Source organism: Erythrolamprus reginae, chromosome 1 (assembly GCF_031021105.1).
Source record: "Erythrolamprus reginae isolate rEryReg1 chromosome 1, rEryReg1.hap1, whole genome shotgun sequence".
Lineage (NCBI taxonomy): Eukaryota > Metazoa > Chordata > Lepidosauria > Squamata > Dipsadidae > Erythrolamprus > Erythrolamprus reginae.
In genome coordinates, this window is record NC_091950.1 from 326271487 (window position 1) to 326291084 (window position 19598).

At 40.6% G+C, this 19598-nt stretch overlaps 1 protein-coding gene across 2 annotated transcripts in view; it reads right to left on the reverse strand.

The window, feature by feature from the left end:
- Positions 1 to 17964, reverse strand: part of EZR (ezrin) — a 45365-nt gene extending 27401 nt beyond the window's left edge. The window contains exons 1-2 of one of the 2 annotated variants that reach the window (XM_070733786.1): positions 17515 to 17964; positions 15943 to 16040 (exon numbers count right to left, since the gene is read on the reverse strand). In XM_070733786.1, the coding sequence (XP_070589887.1) occupies positions 15943 to 15954 (12 nt within the window). In that variant the 5' untranslated portion in view covers positions 15955 to 16040; positions 17515 to 17964. Of the gene's footprint in view, positions 1 to 15942; positions 16041 to 16148; positions 17242 to 17514 lie in introns of those variants that run through there. The other variant, XM_070733787.1, reaches the window with a different exon arrangement.
- Positions 17965 to 19598: the final 1634 nt, after the last annotated feature.

The following is a 19598-nucleotide window of genomic DNA, read 5'->3' on the forward strand; positions in this document are numbered from 1 at the left end:
TTATTATTATTAATTATTATTATCCTGCCATTTGGGTAATTTCATCCACCATCTTGTTGTCATATTCCTCAGATTGCCCTGGAGGCCTATAGATCACCCCAATTCTAATGACTGAACCGTCTTTATTTTGCATGCAAATTCAGAGAGCCTCCAGATCTTTACATGTATTATCAGTATTGTTGACAGTTTATAACAAAGCACATTGAATTCCATGAATTCCACTGCATTAGTTTACAACTTTCAATGTTTCTCTCAAACATTATCAACTATACCAGTGATGGCAAACTTGTGGCATGGGTGCCATAGGTGGCACCCGGAGCCATATCTGCTGCCACGTGAGCTGCTGCCCTAGCTCAGTTCCAACGTGCATGTGTGTGCTGGCCAGCTGACCTTTGGCTTGCACAGAGCCTCTGAGAGGGTGTTTCTGGCCCCCAGAGGGCCTCCAGGGGGTGGGGGAAGCTGTTTTTGCCCTCCTCAGGCATTGAATTGTGGGTGTGGGCTTGCTTGATAGTGCGCACACACACTCTTTTGGCACTTGAGGGGAAAAAATTCGCCATCACTGAACCTTTTTTAAAGGTACATTTAGGTACTTAAATTTATTGTTGTAGTAAAAGATCAGTATATTTATAACAGGACAGCCACATCTTTATACTTTAATATATGGATAATGTGAAAATGTTACTTTGGGCACATTCATTTTTTTCCTATTCTCAATTAAAAACATATTTTATTTGCACATGTGGCTGGCAAGCATGCACACAGCTCAATTTGCTCATGGGAAGTGGGGATTTGCATTCGCTTGACCACCATTTCTACGGCCCGGTTGCAAACAGCTCATGGCCCACTAGTGGGTGAATAGCCCAGAAGTTGGAGATTTCTGCACTAATACACAGAATAAGTATGAGAATACTGTACAGGAGTCCTTGATTTATGACTATAATGATCCTGGGATTTTGGCTGTACATTGTTGTAGTCTAGCTTAGTCACCATGTGACCCGATTCAATTTTACAATTGTACAATGCCTATTAAGCGAGTCACCACATTCTTAAGTGAACCACATGGTCATAAGTCTGAGTTCAGCTTACCAATGCAAAATGGCAAAACAAAAAAGTCACAAATGAGAGCTGGTTGCCAAATATCTGAAGTGGGATCATGTGACTGTTGCGGTGGTGCAGCAATGACAACTTCAAGACTGGATTGTAACTAACTTTTTTTCAAACCCATTGCAACTTTTAACATTTGTTAAATGACTGGGAAGTGAAGGACTACCTGTAATACTTTATTATTACTGCCTCCTTCCTGGATGCTCTGCATGCAATTTACATGTAACTCAGGCAGCTATTAACAAAAACCTGGGAGGCATAAAATAGCACCTTCCAGTTCTGATTTCCTGGAAGCTGACCAAAGCCAGATAAAAATTTGAGGAAAGCAAATATTATTATATAAATTAATATTCATTTAAGGAATATTATCTAATATTGGACAATGAAAATTAGAAAAACACTTGTCCCAGGGGAAGAGCCTTCTCTGTGGTGGCCCGGACCCTCTGGAATCAGCTCCCCCCGGAAATTAGAACTGCCCCCACCTCTGCCGCTAAGCATGGGGGAACTGAGACATTTCCCCTGGGCCTATAGTTTATGCATGGTATGTTTGTGTGTATGTTTCTTTTTTAAATAAGGTTTTTTTTAGTGATTTTTAATTATTAGATTTGTTATATATTGTGCTATTACTGTTGTGCATCACCCCGAGTGTACGGAGAGGGATGGCATACAAATCTAATAAATAATAATAAATAACAACAATAATAATAATATTAAGGGATAACAAATTATTCTCTACTATCAAATCTTACTGCAGATTTGTAAAGCCATTTCATCTCAACAGTGCTTTAAATTCCAAGAATATTGAGAACTATAGAAAGAAGGGATAAAATGGCATAGACCAGTGATGGCGAACCTTTTCACCGTTGTGTGCCAAAAGGGGGGGGAGCATGTGGGGGTAATGTGCATGCATGCCCACACCCATAATGCAATGTCCCCCACATGCCCTGCCCCACAAGCATGTGACCCCCCTGCAACAACTCCCCTGGAAATGCATGCGCAATCCCCTCACTCCCCCATCATCACCATCACCACACAAGTGTGTCACACAAAGGCACACCCTGTTGCCCGTTTTTGGGCCTGGCAAGTCTCCCTTCAGGTCGGCACATCTTTTACCCTGGCACTGGATGCTCCTTTGGCGCAGACTCAGCTCCTGTAGCAGCGCTGCTTGTTCTCAGTGGCTGGAAAGTGGGGGTGGCGGTGGTTCTCCTGCAGAACCCCAACTGCAAGTGGGAGGCCATCCCCTCTACTTGCCCGCCACCGAAAACAAGCAGCTCTGCCCCTTTTTTTCCTTTTCAGACCAGCTCCAAGCAAGAGGTGCACAAAAATCAGCAGCTCTTGCGCTGCTTCCTGAATTTCTAGCTTGGAAGCTTGGAAAAAAACACAGCCAAATTAGGTGGGACTTGCCCTATCCAGATGCCTCCAAAGGCTTTGCACTGAACTATGTGTCTTGGTAGTGATCACCCACTGAAACGGAGTGAATGAGCTTCCCACTTCTCCTCTACCTTCATGCTATAACTGCAAATTTTATACTTGAGAAGAACGTTCTCTTTATTTTCACTGAGAATTCCACCTTTATATATTTTATGCACCGTTACTATACTTCTTGTGATCTACTCACAATCTCACGATTTTATATGTTTAATCATATTAACACAAAATTTTAAAAGGAATTATTTTTTAAAAAAACCTTGCTGCTTCAGTCTATTTTAATAATCTAAATCTTTTAGCCGAAGAAGTGTATGCTGTGTTCTGTTGTCAGCAGAAAACAAGTGATACGAGTGTAAAGTCACAAACTACAGTTTGAACTTTGATCTTTACAGCTTAAAAACCCTGATCTTGTTTAGCCCTGGGCTGCCAAAGCTGTTTAAACCTTTTACATTTCTTATACATTGTAACTTAAACTATCATAAAATCTAGAAGAGAAAATGCTATATACTGTCTAGTTTCAAGCTGCATTACTTTAATCTTTTGAAAAAGTAAACAAACGGTCTGAAATTGTAGCACAATAAGCAAAAACAAAAAAAACCCCTGTTAACTATAAGAATTAGACTAAAATATCTATAAGGCGAGGCAACAAGTTGTAGAAGACCGGCTTAAGGATTTATTTAAAATATTACATAATAATGTCCAGAATACAATTAAAATGTATTTTTATTTCCTATTGGGTTTCTGTTTAAAATAAGCAGCTCACTTTTTTCTGAAAGCTGCCATCAAGCTTTCTACTTCCTCTCAGCAAAATTTTTATATGGCTCAATTAATTCCTGCATTTATTATTCCTCTTACTTATACTTGTGACAGCTGCAGCATTTGTGCCATTTTGAAAAGGATAGGACAGAAGAGTTCTTAAGAGTTTCCCACTTTTTAAAATTGTTGTTGACACGGTTGCACTGTTTCAGATAATGGGCGACATCCAACACCACATCCTTACGCAAGAATAATTTCTCTTCATTAGTTAATCCTCCAATTCTTTGGGATAAAGTTCGAATATATACTGTACAGTTTAGAAAAGAGGATAACAGTCTCTTTTGGTTATTGGGCCTTGATTCACAAAAGTAGGGCTAAACTTGGTTGCAGGACTCACTACAAAACATAAGCAATTAAAGCAATTGTGGTTGAATTATGCTGCATATATTTACGCTGATTGGGTTATCACTGTCCAATTAGGGTGACAAATGATTCATGTTTCTATGCTGCAGAGACCGAAAAGAACAAAGAGAAAAGCAGCAGTTGTAGCAAATGTCCTCCCAAGCAGATTTTAACAGCTGTATGCAAATTGGCACTTAAGGCTTTTTTTTTATGAAGATGGTACAAAACAGTTGCTCAGCCTTAATAGTTCTAATTTTCAAAAGCTTACATGCTTATCTTTGCAGCAAGAAAGGCGAGCAATTTCTGTATCTACTAAATACTGGAAATAGACCAAAGAAGTTGGTTTTTCAGGTGACACTAAAAGAAAAACAACAAACTTTCTTTTCATGAGTACTCTTGTTTCCAGAAATATAATTTGTGTTATTATACAAGTTAAAAATTGTGTTTTTAAAAATTCACATTTTGTCCCAAAGATCAACTCTCCCTTCTCTGATCTGAATTCACAGAATAGAATCTTCTTCGTGAAATCAACAAAAAGATGGCTAGGTCACAGTAAGGCCAGTTTACTTGTGAACTGACAAACTGTAAATCAATGTTTCCCAACCTTGGCAACTCGGAGATATTTGGACTTCAACTCCCAGAATCCCCCAGCCAGCAAATGCTGGCTGGGGGATTCTGGGAGTTGAAGTCCAAATATCTCCAAGTTGCCAAGGTTGGGAAACACTGCTGTAAATAGTATTAATCTTTACATATTGTACTAAACAAACCATAGCAATTTGGCTTACACACAAACACACACACAGAAATACATATAAAATGGTACATAAGCCATAATGTCCACATGATAAATCCAAAGTAAGCCAACTGGTTCACTAGCCAGAAAAATACAGGTAGAAAATTAAATATTGATTAAAAAGGTAACTATAACAAGAAAGGAGAAGATCTGGAGGGACAGGGTTGCATGTTGAGATTATACTGATGAAATTTTTGTTTGAAGTCAGGCTTGCTAAAAACGGAATATTGGGAGACACTAATGTAGCATCGTTTTCAAACACAATTTACATGTTCCAGAACATCTACATTTCTTTTTGGTATCACAATCAACTGTTCAGTTTTCCTTAACCATTCTACTGGATCTATTTTCCTAAGATTTTGTTAATGCTTCAACAGATCCTAAAATATAAAATGTAATGCAACACAAATAATATAAAGATGTTAACACCACATTTTATCTACTACTTCAATAACCAGCCCAAAATAACTATTGTAGTGTTCCTTTAGAACAGGGTTGTCAAACTTGCATAGTCACATGAAGTATCCTGATTTCTCCCCCTTCGCTAAACTGGGCATGGCCAGTACATTATGCATTTGGCCCGTGGGCCACACGTTTGTCACCCCTACTTTAGAAGGTGCTTAGAATTATACTCACCTGCCTGAACATCAATTATGAGAAATTTCCTCTCCTCTCCCTTCCCTTTCTAGATAAGTCGGGGGATTTTCTTCTTCCTATCCCAACAATGCAATTTTAATACTCAGGGGGAAGGTATATCTGGATAGGTTTGAGGCTGACGTTATGATTTTTGTATGACCAAATTAGTGTTTTAAGAAATATGTTGATATTTTAAAATATGTCTCATTCATGGTATCATTCAAGAATCAATTAGTATGATGGGCCAAATGCTGATCAAGAATGAAATCTATATTTTGTTAAGGGTATGAGAATTTTAAAAATTTGCCCTTAATACAATATGTTAATTTAAACTGGAATTAATTAGATTATTATTCAATCTAATGAGATAACTGTTACTATTAATAATTCTATGAAGTTTTATATTTTCTGTAGCTTAGCCCTTAGTTCTACTTAGATTTGCTGAATTAATAACACTACAAGTTAGCTACTGGGGCTATAGGATTGATTAATATGCCTTCCTATCCCATTCCAACTTGCTGTTTATTTCAAAGTAATAGTAACTTACATGCACATAAAGATACACATGGCTAATCTTTAACAATGTAATCACGCTCCAGCACAAGTCCCAAAAACAAAGCAAGAGAGGGAAAAAAGGCCTTTTCTACATTCTTTCCTGTTTCCCTTTTATCTGAAATTCAATTATCGTCCAACATCTAAGAATATAAATAGTATTGAATGCCACCCACAATTCAATAGAAATGTAGAAAAAGCTTGTATTATTTTGAATATCATTATTTTGTGTTTCTCGACTCAAAAACTCAGCTTTCATATTCTTTAAGTAAAACTGCTTTCTCTTACGTGTATTCCTGATATCAATTGAAACTCAAAAATTTTAAGTGGCTGTATGTAAACAAATTGTCTGTGAAGCCTAAGAGTTCTTGTTACATCCTCAACTAGCAGAATCATTTCTGTAAAACAGGAGATTACACACATTCCCTAATTTGCATAATTCATAAAAAATGCAAATTCGATGCTACAGAAGCTTGGTGTAAACTTCCACCATTCCATTTCTCTGTATAATATAATACCTCCAGTTCCTAGAAGACAGACAAGATAATAAAGAACAGTTTGCAATTGAAAAAAAACCAGGAAAACCATGTAATGATCATATCTATATTTCATTTTTTGTCACCAATTACTTACTTTTAAATCTGACTTTTTCTAGCTTTATGCTTTAGAATAGGCTTAAGACCAAATTTAAAGCTATTCAATAAATATTGAATGCAGTATATCCAATCATTAACGACTAGCCCAAGGATGCATTAAGAATCTTACCCTTCAGCCTATGGTTTAATATAGCTACATAATAAGAATTGGAATAGCACTTAGACTTATATATTGCTTCACAGTGCTTTATAGCTCTCTCAAACCGGTTTACAGAATCAGCATATTGCCCCTGACAATCTGGGTCCTCATAAGGATGGAAGGCTGAGTCAACCTTGAGTTGCTCAGGGTCAAATTGCTGGCAATCAGCAGAGTCAGCCTGCAATACTGCATTTTAACCACTGCGTAACCACAGCTCATAGACTCATAGCATCATAGGATGGCTTACATAGTAATTCAGGAAAAAAAATAAGCTCAAGAATCAATGTTTATTTTGCAGTGAGTTGAGGCCTGCTGCTATATGTAAGCCAGTAGTGGGCTTCAAATTCCAGTTCGCTATTGGGAGTGTGTACGCACACTTCTGTACATGCGCAGAGACAGTCGGGCAGGTATCGGAGCTTTGATACCACCACTATCAATTTACCCCAATCTGGGGAAAACTGGTAATAGCCCACCAATGATGTAAGCCAGTGTTTCCCAACCTTTGACAACTTGAAGATATCTGGACTTCAACTCCCAGAATTCCTGGCTACGGTGAATAGAAGGCCTATATAAACTAGACCAGTGTTTCCCAACCTTGGCAACTTGAAGATATCTGGCTGGGGAATTCTGGGAGTTGAAGTCCAGATATCTTCAAGTTGCCAAGGTTGGGAAACACTGATGTAAGCAACTCTTCAACTTTCAAAAATAGATCGGTGGGATATGTACTCCAAAGGTTCTCTCTCTTAACAAAAATGACATGCTATGTTAATCTAAGACAAGGGTAGGCAAAGTTGGCTCTTCTATGACATGTGGACTTCAACTCCCAGAATTCCTGAGCCAATCATGCTAACTCAGGAATTCTGGGAGTTGAAGTCCACAAGTCATAGAAGAGCCAACTTTGCCTACCCCTGATCTAAGATAACCCATTTTCTTTAGGGCAATCTTAAAAAAACCTGTAGGGTGTTTGTAATGGTTCTAGGTTACCTATCTAACTACTGGATAGGAACAAGAGAACTTGAGGAAAAAGATAAATGATCCCCATCTTTTCTCTACTGAAATAAGAAGGTGACTAATGCGTTTAAAACAGGGTAATCCCCTATGATGGTTCTTTTCCTTTTTAAATTATTCTGTCAAAGAACTGCTTAATTACTAGTTAGGTAGAAAGCTGAGCCTGGACAGTATGAAGTACTCAGCCAATCTCACAAATCTTAGTACTATCCTTACATTCCTAATAGAAAAATCAGTGCCTCTTGTCTCCTTTTACAATACATTTCGGAACACGTCAGGCTTCCGGCTTCCCAGCATTAATTATCAGCAGAAAGGGGGGGGGAGGGGGAAGTCTGGGAAAAAACTTTTTTTAAATGTCAGGTGACCAATCTAACTCGGGCACGGGTTAAGGACGTACTGTAAGCAGCTTTTGTTGATTAGATGAAGGAACTTTTCCTCAGCCCACAGAACATTCTTGTGTAACTTAGACATAAAGTCCAGGAGGTCATATTGAAACAGAACCCTATCACAAAGCCTGATTAGCAAATTCACTGTACCACTTTATGCTGCTTGATTGAGAAGTGTAGAAAGCCTCTGATTGCAGAGGAGGGCAGTTGCTTTTTATCAGTGCAGACTGTTCAGGATCAAGAGGTGAAGGAGCAATGAAAATATAGGATGGCAGCAGAAAAAACAGCAAGAGCATATTTAAAGGTACAGGAACTGAACTTGAAAAAGTGCTAATACTTATACTGAATTCAACATTAACTCGATTTATGGCTATAAAAAACATCAAAATAAATTACTCCTAGTTCACATTTCAGGCTAGGAAAATAACCTCTATTCACTATGTTTCAATAAATAATAAGAAAAATGCATCAATTATAAACCTTCTATAAATTTATTGGCAGGCCTACAAAAACTATCCTCTGGATCAGAGCAAAGATCTATATAATCCAGTAACTTATTTCTCACAATGATCAACTGAAGATTTATAAAGAATATGTTCATAGAGAAAGTTGAGAAAACAAAGCTCTCTAACTGATTTATCCACACGATGAATAATTTTTAAGAGCTGTATCTTAAGACCCTTATCACTCCTCCCAACCAAATAAAATCCACATATGTTAACAATCAGAACTCCTAATCGTTGCAGCAATTAACTGCAGCATTAAAAGAACTGGCAATGTTAGTTTTGATTTCAATAACTTAAGGATAATATCTAATGTTATAACTTGAGTATGTTGGTTGGCTTCCTATATTGTGTGGTCTTTTAAAACCATGGTTTCCTCCGTATCACATTAACTTCCTAACTGCTAATCCATAATTTCTAAACTATAATTGCAGAAAAGACCCCTTTGCTAATTTTTTGTAACATGGAAATAAAGATTTGTAGAAGATTGCTTAAGAAATAAAGCATACTAAATACTTTAGACTTGGCAATGAAATTAGAACTTGAACAAAATTAATAAATGCAAGATTTTAAAAAGGAAGAAAAGACAAATGGAATCCTCAGGCCTTCTAAAAAATAAAATACCCCAAACCTTAGCACCTTAACTTTTTTTTGTCTCTCAAAGTTAAGGTGCTAACTTGCTAACTATACAATTTCCTTCTTTTGTGAAAACACAAAAAGCAGCAGTGGTGAAAGCATATTTATCATCCATTTTCTCAAGTCATACTGGTAACTTTAATTATTACAATCTCCATAGGCCAGGCTTACTGAACCTGTGGATATATGCTCTACCTACAAAAAAGCCATATAACAATGAGCTGTAAAGAATCCATAGAACTATTATATCTTCACCCTATCAATTAGCTATTTTATGTTTTAGGTCAAAGAGCTTTATCTTTGCATCCATTTCATGTCTGCAAATATCCTTTTTTTAAAAAGTAGAAATTGTACTAGCAAAATTCTCCTAAGTATCAGACACTTTTACTTCAACTTTCCTGACCTGATTTTCTTAACATTAGCAAGTTTTGTACACGGTATTAGAGGCCTGCAGATACTATGGCTGTGATGGCAAACCTATGGCACAGGTGCCACATGTGGCACATGGAACCATATCTGCTGGCACGTGAGCCTTTGCCAATCTCAGCTCCAATGTGCATGTGTGTGCCAATCAGCTGGTTTTTGGCTGGCACAGAGGCTCTGGAAGGGTGTTTTTGGCTTTTAGAGAGTTTTTACCCTCCCCTGGCTCCAGGGAAGTCTTTGGGCCCTGGGGAGGGCGAAACACGAGCCTACTGGCCCTACCAGAAATGGGAAACAGACTATTTCCAGCCTCCCGAGGACCTCAGGGTGGGCAGGGAAGCTGTTTTCACCATCCCCAGGCATTGAATTATGGGTGTGGGCACTCGTGCATGTGCCATAGTGCGCACACACTCTTTCAGCACCCGAGGGGAAAAAGGTTCTCCATCACTGTACTATGGCCTTCCTAGCAGCCTTTTGTGGCTCACTGGTGTTTTCCTTTAAGTCCCAGCCACTAAACATTGTTGCTGCCAGAATAACCTGCTGCCATCTCTGCCCCAAAAGACAAGTTGCTGTGCACCTGCAATGCTTCCAGGCTGCATTGATTGGACCATTGAACAGCTGATCAATGCACCAGGTGTTCCTTTGTGGCCCATGGTTATTTTTAAGGTATCAGTCAGGCCCTTTCTCTCCATGCTGGCCTTTTTGTTTGCTAATACAAATATAGCTAATATAGGTTTTCAGAGTTACATAACTAGTGTGCTTGTCAGAAGTAAATGTTTCACAGTTATTCTTAACATTGGGACTCTAGTTCTCCTATAGCAGTGGTGACATGCAGAGCCCTATCTATACTTGAACTTAGCCAAAAGGCCGAGAAGAGATACATGGAGCCATATCTGAGGGAACATGAGGCGTTGCCAGCGGTGGGCTACAAGCCGGAATGCTAAATTGCACTCACCTCCATGGCTCATAAGTTCTTGCGGGGCCAGAGCGATTTTGCTGCTGCACCTGTGGAGGTAGCAAAATGGTGCATGGAGCCACAGGTGTGCCCGTGTTTCGGCATGCATGGAAGCAAAAAACCATAACCGAAACACCGGCGCACCTGCGGCTCCATGCATGATTTTGCTACCTCCAGCAAAATCAAGCTGGCCCCGCAAGAACTTACGAGCCATGACAGCGAGTGCAATTTAGCATTCCAGCTCGTATCTCACCGTATGTGTGTGCCAGCTAGCTGATTTTTGGCTCAGCCAGAGGCTCTGGAAGGCCATTTTTGGCTTCTAGAGAGCCTCCGGAGGGGATGGGGGAGGATGTTTTTACCCTCCCCCAGCTCCAGGGAAGCCTTTGGAGCCTGGGAAGGGCAAAACATGAGCCTATTGGGCCCACCAGAAATTGGGAAACAGGGTGTTTCCGGTCTCCAGGGGGCTTCCGGGGGGGCGAGAGAAGATGTTTTCACCCTCCCCAGACATAGAATTATGGGTGTGGGCATGAGTGATAGTGCATGCCCATGCTCTTTCGCCACCTGAGTGAAAAAAGTTTTGCCGTCACTGGTCTAATATATTTTTTTCTTTGCTTTTTAAACTTCCCCCTACATTTAAAGTGGCCATGGAAATCAGAATCCTAAGAAGAAGAGTGTTCTGTAGATTTGTCACAGAGAGCAAAAGTTACAATAATCCCAGGCTAGGATAATGAGAATGCAGTTTGAACAGTACGATATTTGAGCATCTCTCTACACCAATTCATAGAATAACAGTAACTATGGACCCCTGGATCTCCAGCCCCAACCCTAACATTACAAAAAATGAATATGCGTTCTGTGGAAAGTTTATTTATTTATCTATTTATTTATTTATTTATTAGATTTTTAGGCTGCCCTTCTCCTTGTGGACTCGGGGCGGCTTACAAGGGTATAAAGACAAGTAAAAATAGAATACAATTAAATCATTAGAAAAAAAATAGGTAAAACCCAATGTAAAAATAATCAATCATCCCTCATTCATACTAACGGCCAGAGTGGAACTATCGCCGATGGTCTCCAGGCCTGCTGGCCAAGATGTGTTTTTAACGGCTTTTGAAAGGTGAGGAGAGTGAGGGCAGTACGAATCTCCAGCAGGAGTTGGTTCTAGAGGACCGGAATCGCAATAGAGAGGGCTCTCCCCCGCAGACCCGCCAGTCGGCACTGCTTGGCCGACGGGACCTAAAGGAGGCCGATTCTGTGCAACCTAACTGGTCACTGGGACATGCGAGGCAGAAGACGGTCCCGTAAATATCGTATTTTTCAGTGTATAAGACTCAATTCAATTCAATTTCAATTTATTAGATTTGTATGCCGCCCCTCTCCAAAGACTCGGGGCGGCCCACAACAACAATAAAAACAATATAACAGTGAACAAATCTAATATTAAAAGAAAAGATATATGAAACCCCAACAATTAAAACCATACAACACATACATACCAAACATAAAATGTAAAAGCCTGGGGGAGGTGTGTCAGTTCCTCCATGCCTGGCGATATAGGTGGGTCTTGAGTAATTTGCGAAAGACAAGGAGGGTGGGGGCTGTTCTAATCTCCAGGGGGAGTTGATTCCAGAGGGCCGGGGCCACCACAGAGAAGGCTCTTCCCCTGGAGCTTGCCAAACGACATTGTTTAGTCGATGAGACCTGGAGAAGGCCAACTCTGTGAGACCTTATTGGTCACTGGGATTCCTGCGGACGCACCTTTTTCCTCCCTAAGAGGCTGATAATCAGGGCGCGTCTTATACTCTGAACGTAGCTTTCCCCCCCCTCCCCCTAGCCCTAACTAGGTGCTAACAATGTTCCCAGCTCTTACTGGCTTGCAAGCTCTTTCATTGTTACTCTCTGCCAAGAAGAATTTTTTCCAAGCCCTATTTGGGTTTTTTCCATTGCTCTATTTGCTCTGACTGTTTCTTTCCAGGTGCTAATGATGTTCCCAGTTCTTGCTGGCTTACAAGCTCTTTCACTGTTACTCTCTCAGAATAAAAAAAAAAAAGCCCTTAACCAGAGGATAAATTAATGTGCTGAAGCTGACCAGACTAAGGATGCTAGCCAGATGAATACCTGGTAAGCAGATTCTTTTCCCTATTTTCCTCTCCAAAAACTAAGGTGCATCTCATACTCTGAAAAATACGGTAATGTGGTCCAATGTAGGGCTTTATAGGTAATAACCAACACCTTGAATTGCATTCGAAGACCAATCGGCAGCGAGTGCAGCTCATGTTTAATAGAACTATTCAGTTAATAGAAACATTTCAGCAATCCATTGCACAGACAGATATCATGGTTGTGCAATAACAGCTCCTTTAGCCTTAACCACACAGACAAATACTGCAATATCTTCTTGGAAGAAACCTACTTTTGTGAAGCTAACAAACTCTAATTCCAAGTTCATTATTAAACAGCTTTTCAGATACCAATTTTGCCGGAGAAGCACATTCTTGGCTTCCACGTGACTTGTGGAAAAGTAATTCAGGACAGCAGCCATCCAGTGCAAATGCATAGTCCAAGGTCATAAGGGGAACTACAACAACCACTCCTGTTAATCTGCGTCTATATAAAAAAAGTTTACAATTTGAACTACAGGATGAGAAATACCTTCCGGGGAGTTGTTTTTTTTTAAAGGCTGTCTTTGACTTGAGACCCTCTGAAGTTACACGGGGCTGCTTATGACCTGTTCAGTGGCTGTTTTCCCAGTGGTACTTTTGGGTTTTTGCATCACAGCCACACTTCTGGTCATCTGCAGTGTCCCACAGTCACATGGCCAGATTTAATAAACCTTTCTCTGAAAATTGCCACTTCCATTTTTTGGGAGAAACTGTGTCAATAGCAAAGATTTTAGCTACTGTGCCATTCTTAATGACCCCAATGACCACTTTACAATTGGTGTCTTAATGTAATGGTCATTACAAAAAGGTCTGGTTTTTGGGTTGGTCATATTATTGGGTTGGTCATGTGACCAACTCATTTTAAGACTTATATAATGGAAAGGCTCCGTTACGGTCTTAAATTGAGGACTACCTGTTCAAAACATTCTACTCCAAGATCAAACTTCTGAGGAATTTTACAGAATGTTCCATTCTTGTTCTGGACTATGACTATCCAGCCATTCCTGGGTTAGCCTGGCAACCTTCCAGAAGTTAATCTTTCAGGACAAGAAATGGCTTACAGTGTACTAAACATGGATCAGATCACTTTGCACATATTACTTTCAACTTTTTGTGCATAAAAGCAGTTGGATATAATTTTTAAAGAAAAATGTCAGAGTTAATTGGAGTTTTAGATTAGATTTTAAGTTTTGGTTTCTAACATGTTCCATTTGTATTTATTTCTGTTTGTAAGCTGGCCTGAGTCTACGGAGAAAGGCGGCCTAGAAACCCAAACTCCTACCCTCAAAACGTCGCTACACAGCACTGCACACCAAGACAACTAGACAAAGAACAGTTTTTCCCCAAATGCCATCACTCTACTAAACAAATAATTCCCTCAACACTGTCAAACTTTTTGCTAAGTCTGCACTTCTATTTCTATTTGTTTTTCTCATCATCCCCATCATCCTTTTCCTCCCACTTAGGACTGTATGACTGTAACTTGTTGATTGTATCCTAAGATTTTTATTAATATTGATTATTTCTTGACTGCTTATTTGACCCCTATGACAATTGTTAAGTGTTATACCACATGATTCTTGACAAATGTATCTTTTTCTTTTATGTACACTGAGAGCATATGCACCAAGACAAATTCTTTGTGTGTCCAATCACACTTGGCCAATAATGAATTCTGTTCTATTCAAATAATAAATAAATAAATAAATAAATAAATAAATAAATAAATAAATAAATAAATAAGTACTTTAAATTTTCTGAATAAGCTAGAATTCTTAGTTCAGCTATTCAGCAAATCCTATTAAATGAGACAATTTCTAAACGAAAATAAAAATTGAATGACATTTGATGCAAGAAGAGATATTCTAGTACCTATTACTGGGCTGAAAAGAAATGCTTTAATAGTTGAATCCTTTATAATAGTATGCTGAATTAATTGATATCATTTAGGGAGCACAAAGTAAGTCTTTAAATTTAATTTTGGGGAAAAGGCGGGACTCCCCCCCACCAAAACTCCCCATTGCCCAAATAAATAGAGAAAAACATGGTCAAAGGCACAAAGGCTCTTCTCTCCTGTCAATCAATAAAGAACAATAGCTACTTAGGAAAGAGCATGCCAGATATAATTAGTGTGAATTAGTGCAACAGGGTGCTGGAGAGAGAAAGCAAGGTCCTGATTTTCTCAGAGGAATCCTATCTTGCATAATCAATATCTGCAATCTTGGGTCCAAAGAATAAACAATATAACACAACCCACCTCACCAAAGACAAAGGAAAAAGCATTCCAATATAGAGAGAAGAATCACAGAAGAAATTGATAAAACACATGACTTTCTCAATTTCTTATCTGAAACAGCGGACTTCCTTCACATCAACTTTTTTTAAAAGGACCCAACTTTAATTTTCTGAAGAAATTTACATTCATATGGTGAACACAAGACTTGAGCATGCATAAAAGCTATGCAGAATTCAGGATAATTATATGGCTTGGTGTCCTTATTTATCTTTACATTTTAACAGACAACAGGAAGCCAATGCAAGCCTTAGGACAACAATATATTTTATTATAGTTGCAATAAGTAGTCCATTCATAGGTGGTAATATTCATGTTCTAGTAAACTAAAATATTAAACATGCACATTGGCCAAGTAATGGCATGAAGAAAATTGAGTAGACAAATAAGGAACTTATTCTTCAAGCACAGTCTGCAAAATGGTGCTAACAGTGATACTCAAGAAATTGGAAGTTGAGAGAAAAGATTAGTAAGAAAGCTGAAAGTGTCCCATTCCCTTTTACTGTATCAAAGCACTGCAGCCAGCCTGTGTAGAAACTGCTAGTTATTATTGCCAAAATGTACCTTTTTAAAAAAAACCTCTATGTCACTGGTCAGAACCTCAATCAGTTTTTTCCACATTAATAACCACACAAGAGAAATTTAGATTTCATACAACATTACTGGTTAGTTTTACTTAAGACCTAGCCCTGACAATGTACAAGCACAAAATGTGTCAGATTTATATCAAATGGGATTGCATTTGTATAGTTTAATCTATTTAGTCTCATATCTACGATATGCCATCCAAACCTTTGTAGCTGTTTTCTTTAATGACAATTTTATACCTGTCAAATCAGAGTTGCTTTATAATGTTAAAGGGGTTTACTCCAATTAAAATGGAATAGATTCTGAATCAGGAGATAAAACCCCACAACAAACAGTATAATTTCATTAAATTTTAATCAAAGATTATGCATTTCTTTGCATTTTTAGACTCAGAAGGCCCCTAAAGAACACCTTACAGGCAAGTGCAGGTTTATAAATGGATAATTTCTACAACTCACACTAAAAGGAACTTTAATGGAACGAACATCACACAACAAAGTAAAGCTCTTTTTGCTTTTAACTTACCGGCTTCGGCATTTTTGGTTCCTGAGGTTTTCCTGTTGATCCAAGACCAAATATTCATACAGTAGTTTATAGATATCCTTTCTTTGCTTCCAGGAGATCTGGTAGAATGAGGTACAAGGAAGACCAACTCAAGACACATGACATAGTTAAGGAGCTTTAGGCAGGTTAAGTAAGCAAAAAATGATTCACTCATGACCAATAATTACCTAGTAACACCACCACTTTGCAAAGAAACAGAACCAGCAGCCACACCCAGTAGGAAGGGGGGGGGGGGGAGAAGAGTCCAATTGTAAGTAGAGAAGGTCATTTCGCCAGCCACACCCATAAGAGCAGCTATAATTTCAAGATTCTTGAGAAAGAGAGGGAGAGAGAGGGGACTCTCTTGGGGCTGATATCTAAAGCCAGTATCCCAGCAACAAGAGAATCAACGAAACCCCCTCGGAAGGAAAACTTGTGCTTAAGCCTCTCAGGCCACCAGTTGAATAGCTCGTATTTCTCCAAGTCGGCTCCCTTTTAGAAGACAATGGCTGCAATCCGATTAGGACTATTCCGCACTAAGCAAAGCTGCAGGCGCCCGTTCCCACACATAGGACTTAAAACACGAGAAGGGGTCGATCTTAACCCTGGGGAGGATTGTGTATGTGTGTGTGTGTGGGGGGGATCAGTAATTGTTCTCTGGTGCCCGACTGCTTTGAAAGGAGGCATTTTCTGATAATGTAGGTCCGATGCAACCCACAAGTCTTTCTCAGTGACTCAATTTTTTTTGGGGGGGGGGGGAAGAGATCCTTTCGTTCAACGCCCCCCCCCCCCCCCCCAAAGGACACAAACGGCCTCCTTTTTATTACTGGCAGGGTTCACGTACAGGGAAGTTCAGAATTCGCATTCCCGCGCTCGGGAAAAAAAAGAGATTTCAAATTATTTTTTGGGAGCACAGTTCTCTCAAGTAACTGGATGAAAACGCTCGCTCCTAATTCGCCGCCGGTATAAAACGCGCTCTGAAAAAAGCCGGACCCGAAGACAAGCGCGACGCCATCCAAACGGCATAGAGGCGGCTCTTCCTAAAGCAAGAGGGGCTTTCCTCTTGGGGGAACCCCCCCCCCCAGATTTCAATCTTTTCCCCGCTTCCTGAGGTAGAAGTTTCCTTGAACTCCCCGTGGGACGCGGAGGGAGAGGCTGCTTCTCCCTTCCGCAATCCTCCGGGAAGCCAAGCGCGAAGTTTATTTGTCCCAAACTCCGAAGTGAGGCTGTGAGGGGAGAAAAAGAGAAGGCGCAAATCCCGCCTCGAAAATGAAAAAAAAACCCACCACTCCAAATTCCCCGTGTGTGTGAGAGAGAGAAGTGCAGCGTGGGAATCCCCCGCCGCGGCACCTGTGGCCAAAGCCGTGTCCGTCCCCCACCCACCGCCCCCACCACCGGCGTTTCTTCCTCCTTTCCCGCCTCGGGAAGCCGAGAGCTTCCCGAAACTGTTTCGGATCTTTCGGGAGGCCCCACCTGTGGTTCCCCCCTCCCCACCCTTTTCCCGCCAACGCAAAGGCGACCTGCGGAGAGAAGGTCGGCTCGGCGCGGCCTTACCTCGGCGGCGCGTCCTCTCCTTCCGAGCGGCTCGAGCGGCTTTTGCTGGCAGCGCGGCTTGCTCCAGCAGCTTTGGCTCTTTCTCTGGGCGGGCCTTTCCCGGCCCCTCCCCGGCTGGCCGCGTCAATATGGCTGACAGCGTCGAGGGGGCGAGCGCGGTCGAGGGTGCCGAAACCTTTCGAAGCCAACGTGCTGTGGTGAAACCTAGCCGGCAACGTGCCGAAGGCTTGCAGCGGCCTCCCAGATGGTTGTTCACCCGAGGGAAGGAGAACCGGAGGAAGAAAGATTTAACACGCCCGACAGCGGGTGCATTAAGCCTGGCCGGCTCCTGTGATTTGCAAAGCGATTGTTAAGGACTCTGGACTGTTCTTGCCCTCATGCAGAGTCGCCGAGCACTTTCTGTCCCAACTCTGCCTGAAAAGTTACTTCGTTGCTTGTAACTTGTTGAATGAAGAAACCAGATTACAAAGTAGCTTGAATTAATCATAGTCCCAGCGACCAGTTAGGTCCCACAGAGTCGGCCTTCTCCAGGTCCCATTAACTAGATAATGTCGCTTGGCAGGACCTAGGTCAGTGATGGCGAACCTATGCTATGGGTACCACAGGGGGCACGCGGAGCCATATCTGCGGGCATGCTAGCTGTTGTCCTAGCTTAGCTCCAATTTGCATGTGTGTGCTGGCCAGCTGATATTTGGCTCACACAGAGGCTCTGGCAGGGCATTTTTGGCTTACAGAGAGTCTCTGGGAGGATGAGGGAGGGCAGTTTTACCCTTCCCCAGCTCCAGGGAAGCCTTTGGAGCCTGGGGAGGGTAAAACATGAACCTACTGAGCCCACCAGAAGTTGGGAAACAGCCCATTTCCCTCCTCTAGAAGGACTCCGGGGGTTAGGGGAAGCTGTTTCGCCTTCTCCAGGCATTGAATTCTGGGTATGGGCACTCATGAATGTGTGATAACGCACGCACATGCTCTTTCGGAACCTGAGGAAAAAAAGGTTTGCCATCACTGACCTAGGGGAAGAGCCTTCTCTGTGGGGTTCCCTGCCCTCTGGAATCAGCTCCCCACAGAGATTTGTACTGCCCCCACCCTCCTCGCCTTTCGCAAGAGTCTGAAGACTCATCTATGCCTGTAGACTCTAGCCCTCTGGCCAACAAACATAACATATGTTTGTTGTTTGAATGGGAATAAGTGATTTTTAATGTTATTAGGGTTTTTAGATTAATTAGTTAAATTAATTGGATTTAGGATTTTTATATTGTTTCTTTATATGTTATAAGCCACCCCGAGTCCTCGGAAAGAGGTGGCATATACATTAGATAGATGGATGGATGGATGGATGGATGGATAGATAGATAGATAGATAGATAGATTGATAGAAAAAAACCTCATAATTTTAGATTGATAAATCTAAACCAGAGGTGTCCAACCTTGGTCACTTTAGGTAGGACTTGTGGATTTCAAGTCCCAGAATTCCTCAGCCTGCATTTATTGGAGTTGAAATCCGCAGGCCTTAGAATAGCCAAGGTGGGACCCCCTGACTAAAATCATTATTATCATTGCCATCCCGGTGAGGGTATCCATGTTAGTCCATTGAGTCTCTTTACTGAGGAAAGAATTTAATGAAATGAGACCAAAAGAGTGCAGGCTACAGAAGTTTCAGAACTTCCTGAAACAAAAAATGGATCATCTGAGAGAAGCAGATGGCAATAAAAAAAAGGAAGCCCAAGCCACAACTACAGGGAAGAAAAAGATGGAAGAAAAAGTAGCATATATCTCTTTCTAGCTAGCCATCATGAATGTGAAAATGTGCCTCTTTACCTAGTGATTTTGGTTTGATTTGATTTGGTTTGAAAAATACATTTTTTTTTACAAATACAGTAAATAATGTGCTACAAAGCACTAAGCGATATTTTAAACATTGAGAAAATGATTATCATTTCATGAATTACCAATTTCCCAATCAGTAGTGTAGCCATAGGCAGTTGCACAGCATCACAATACACGGACAGCAATTGATTAAAAAAGTCAGTTTTAATCAATACCTGATACTACTGAACCCTATTTGGGATTCAATGAAGATACATATA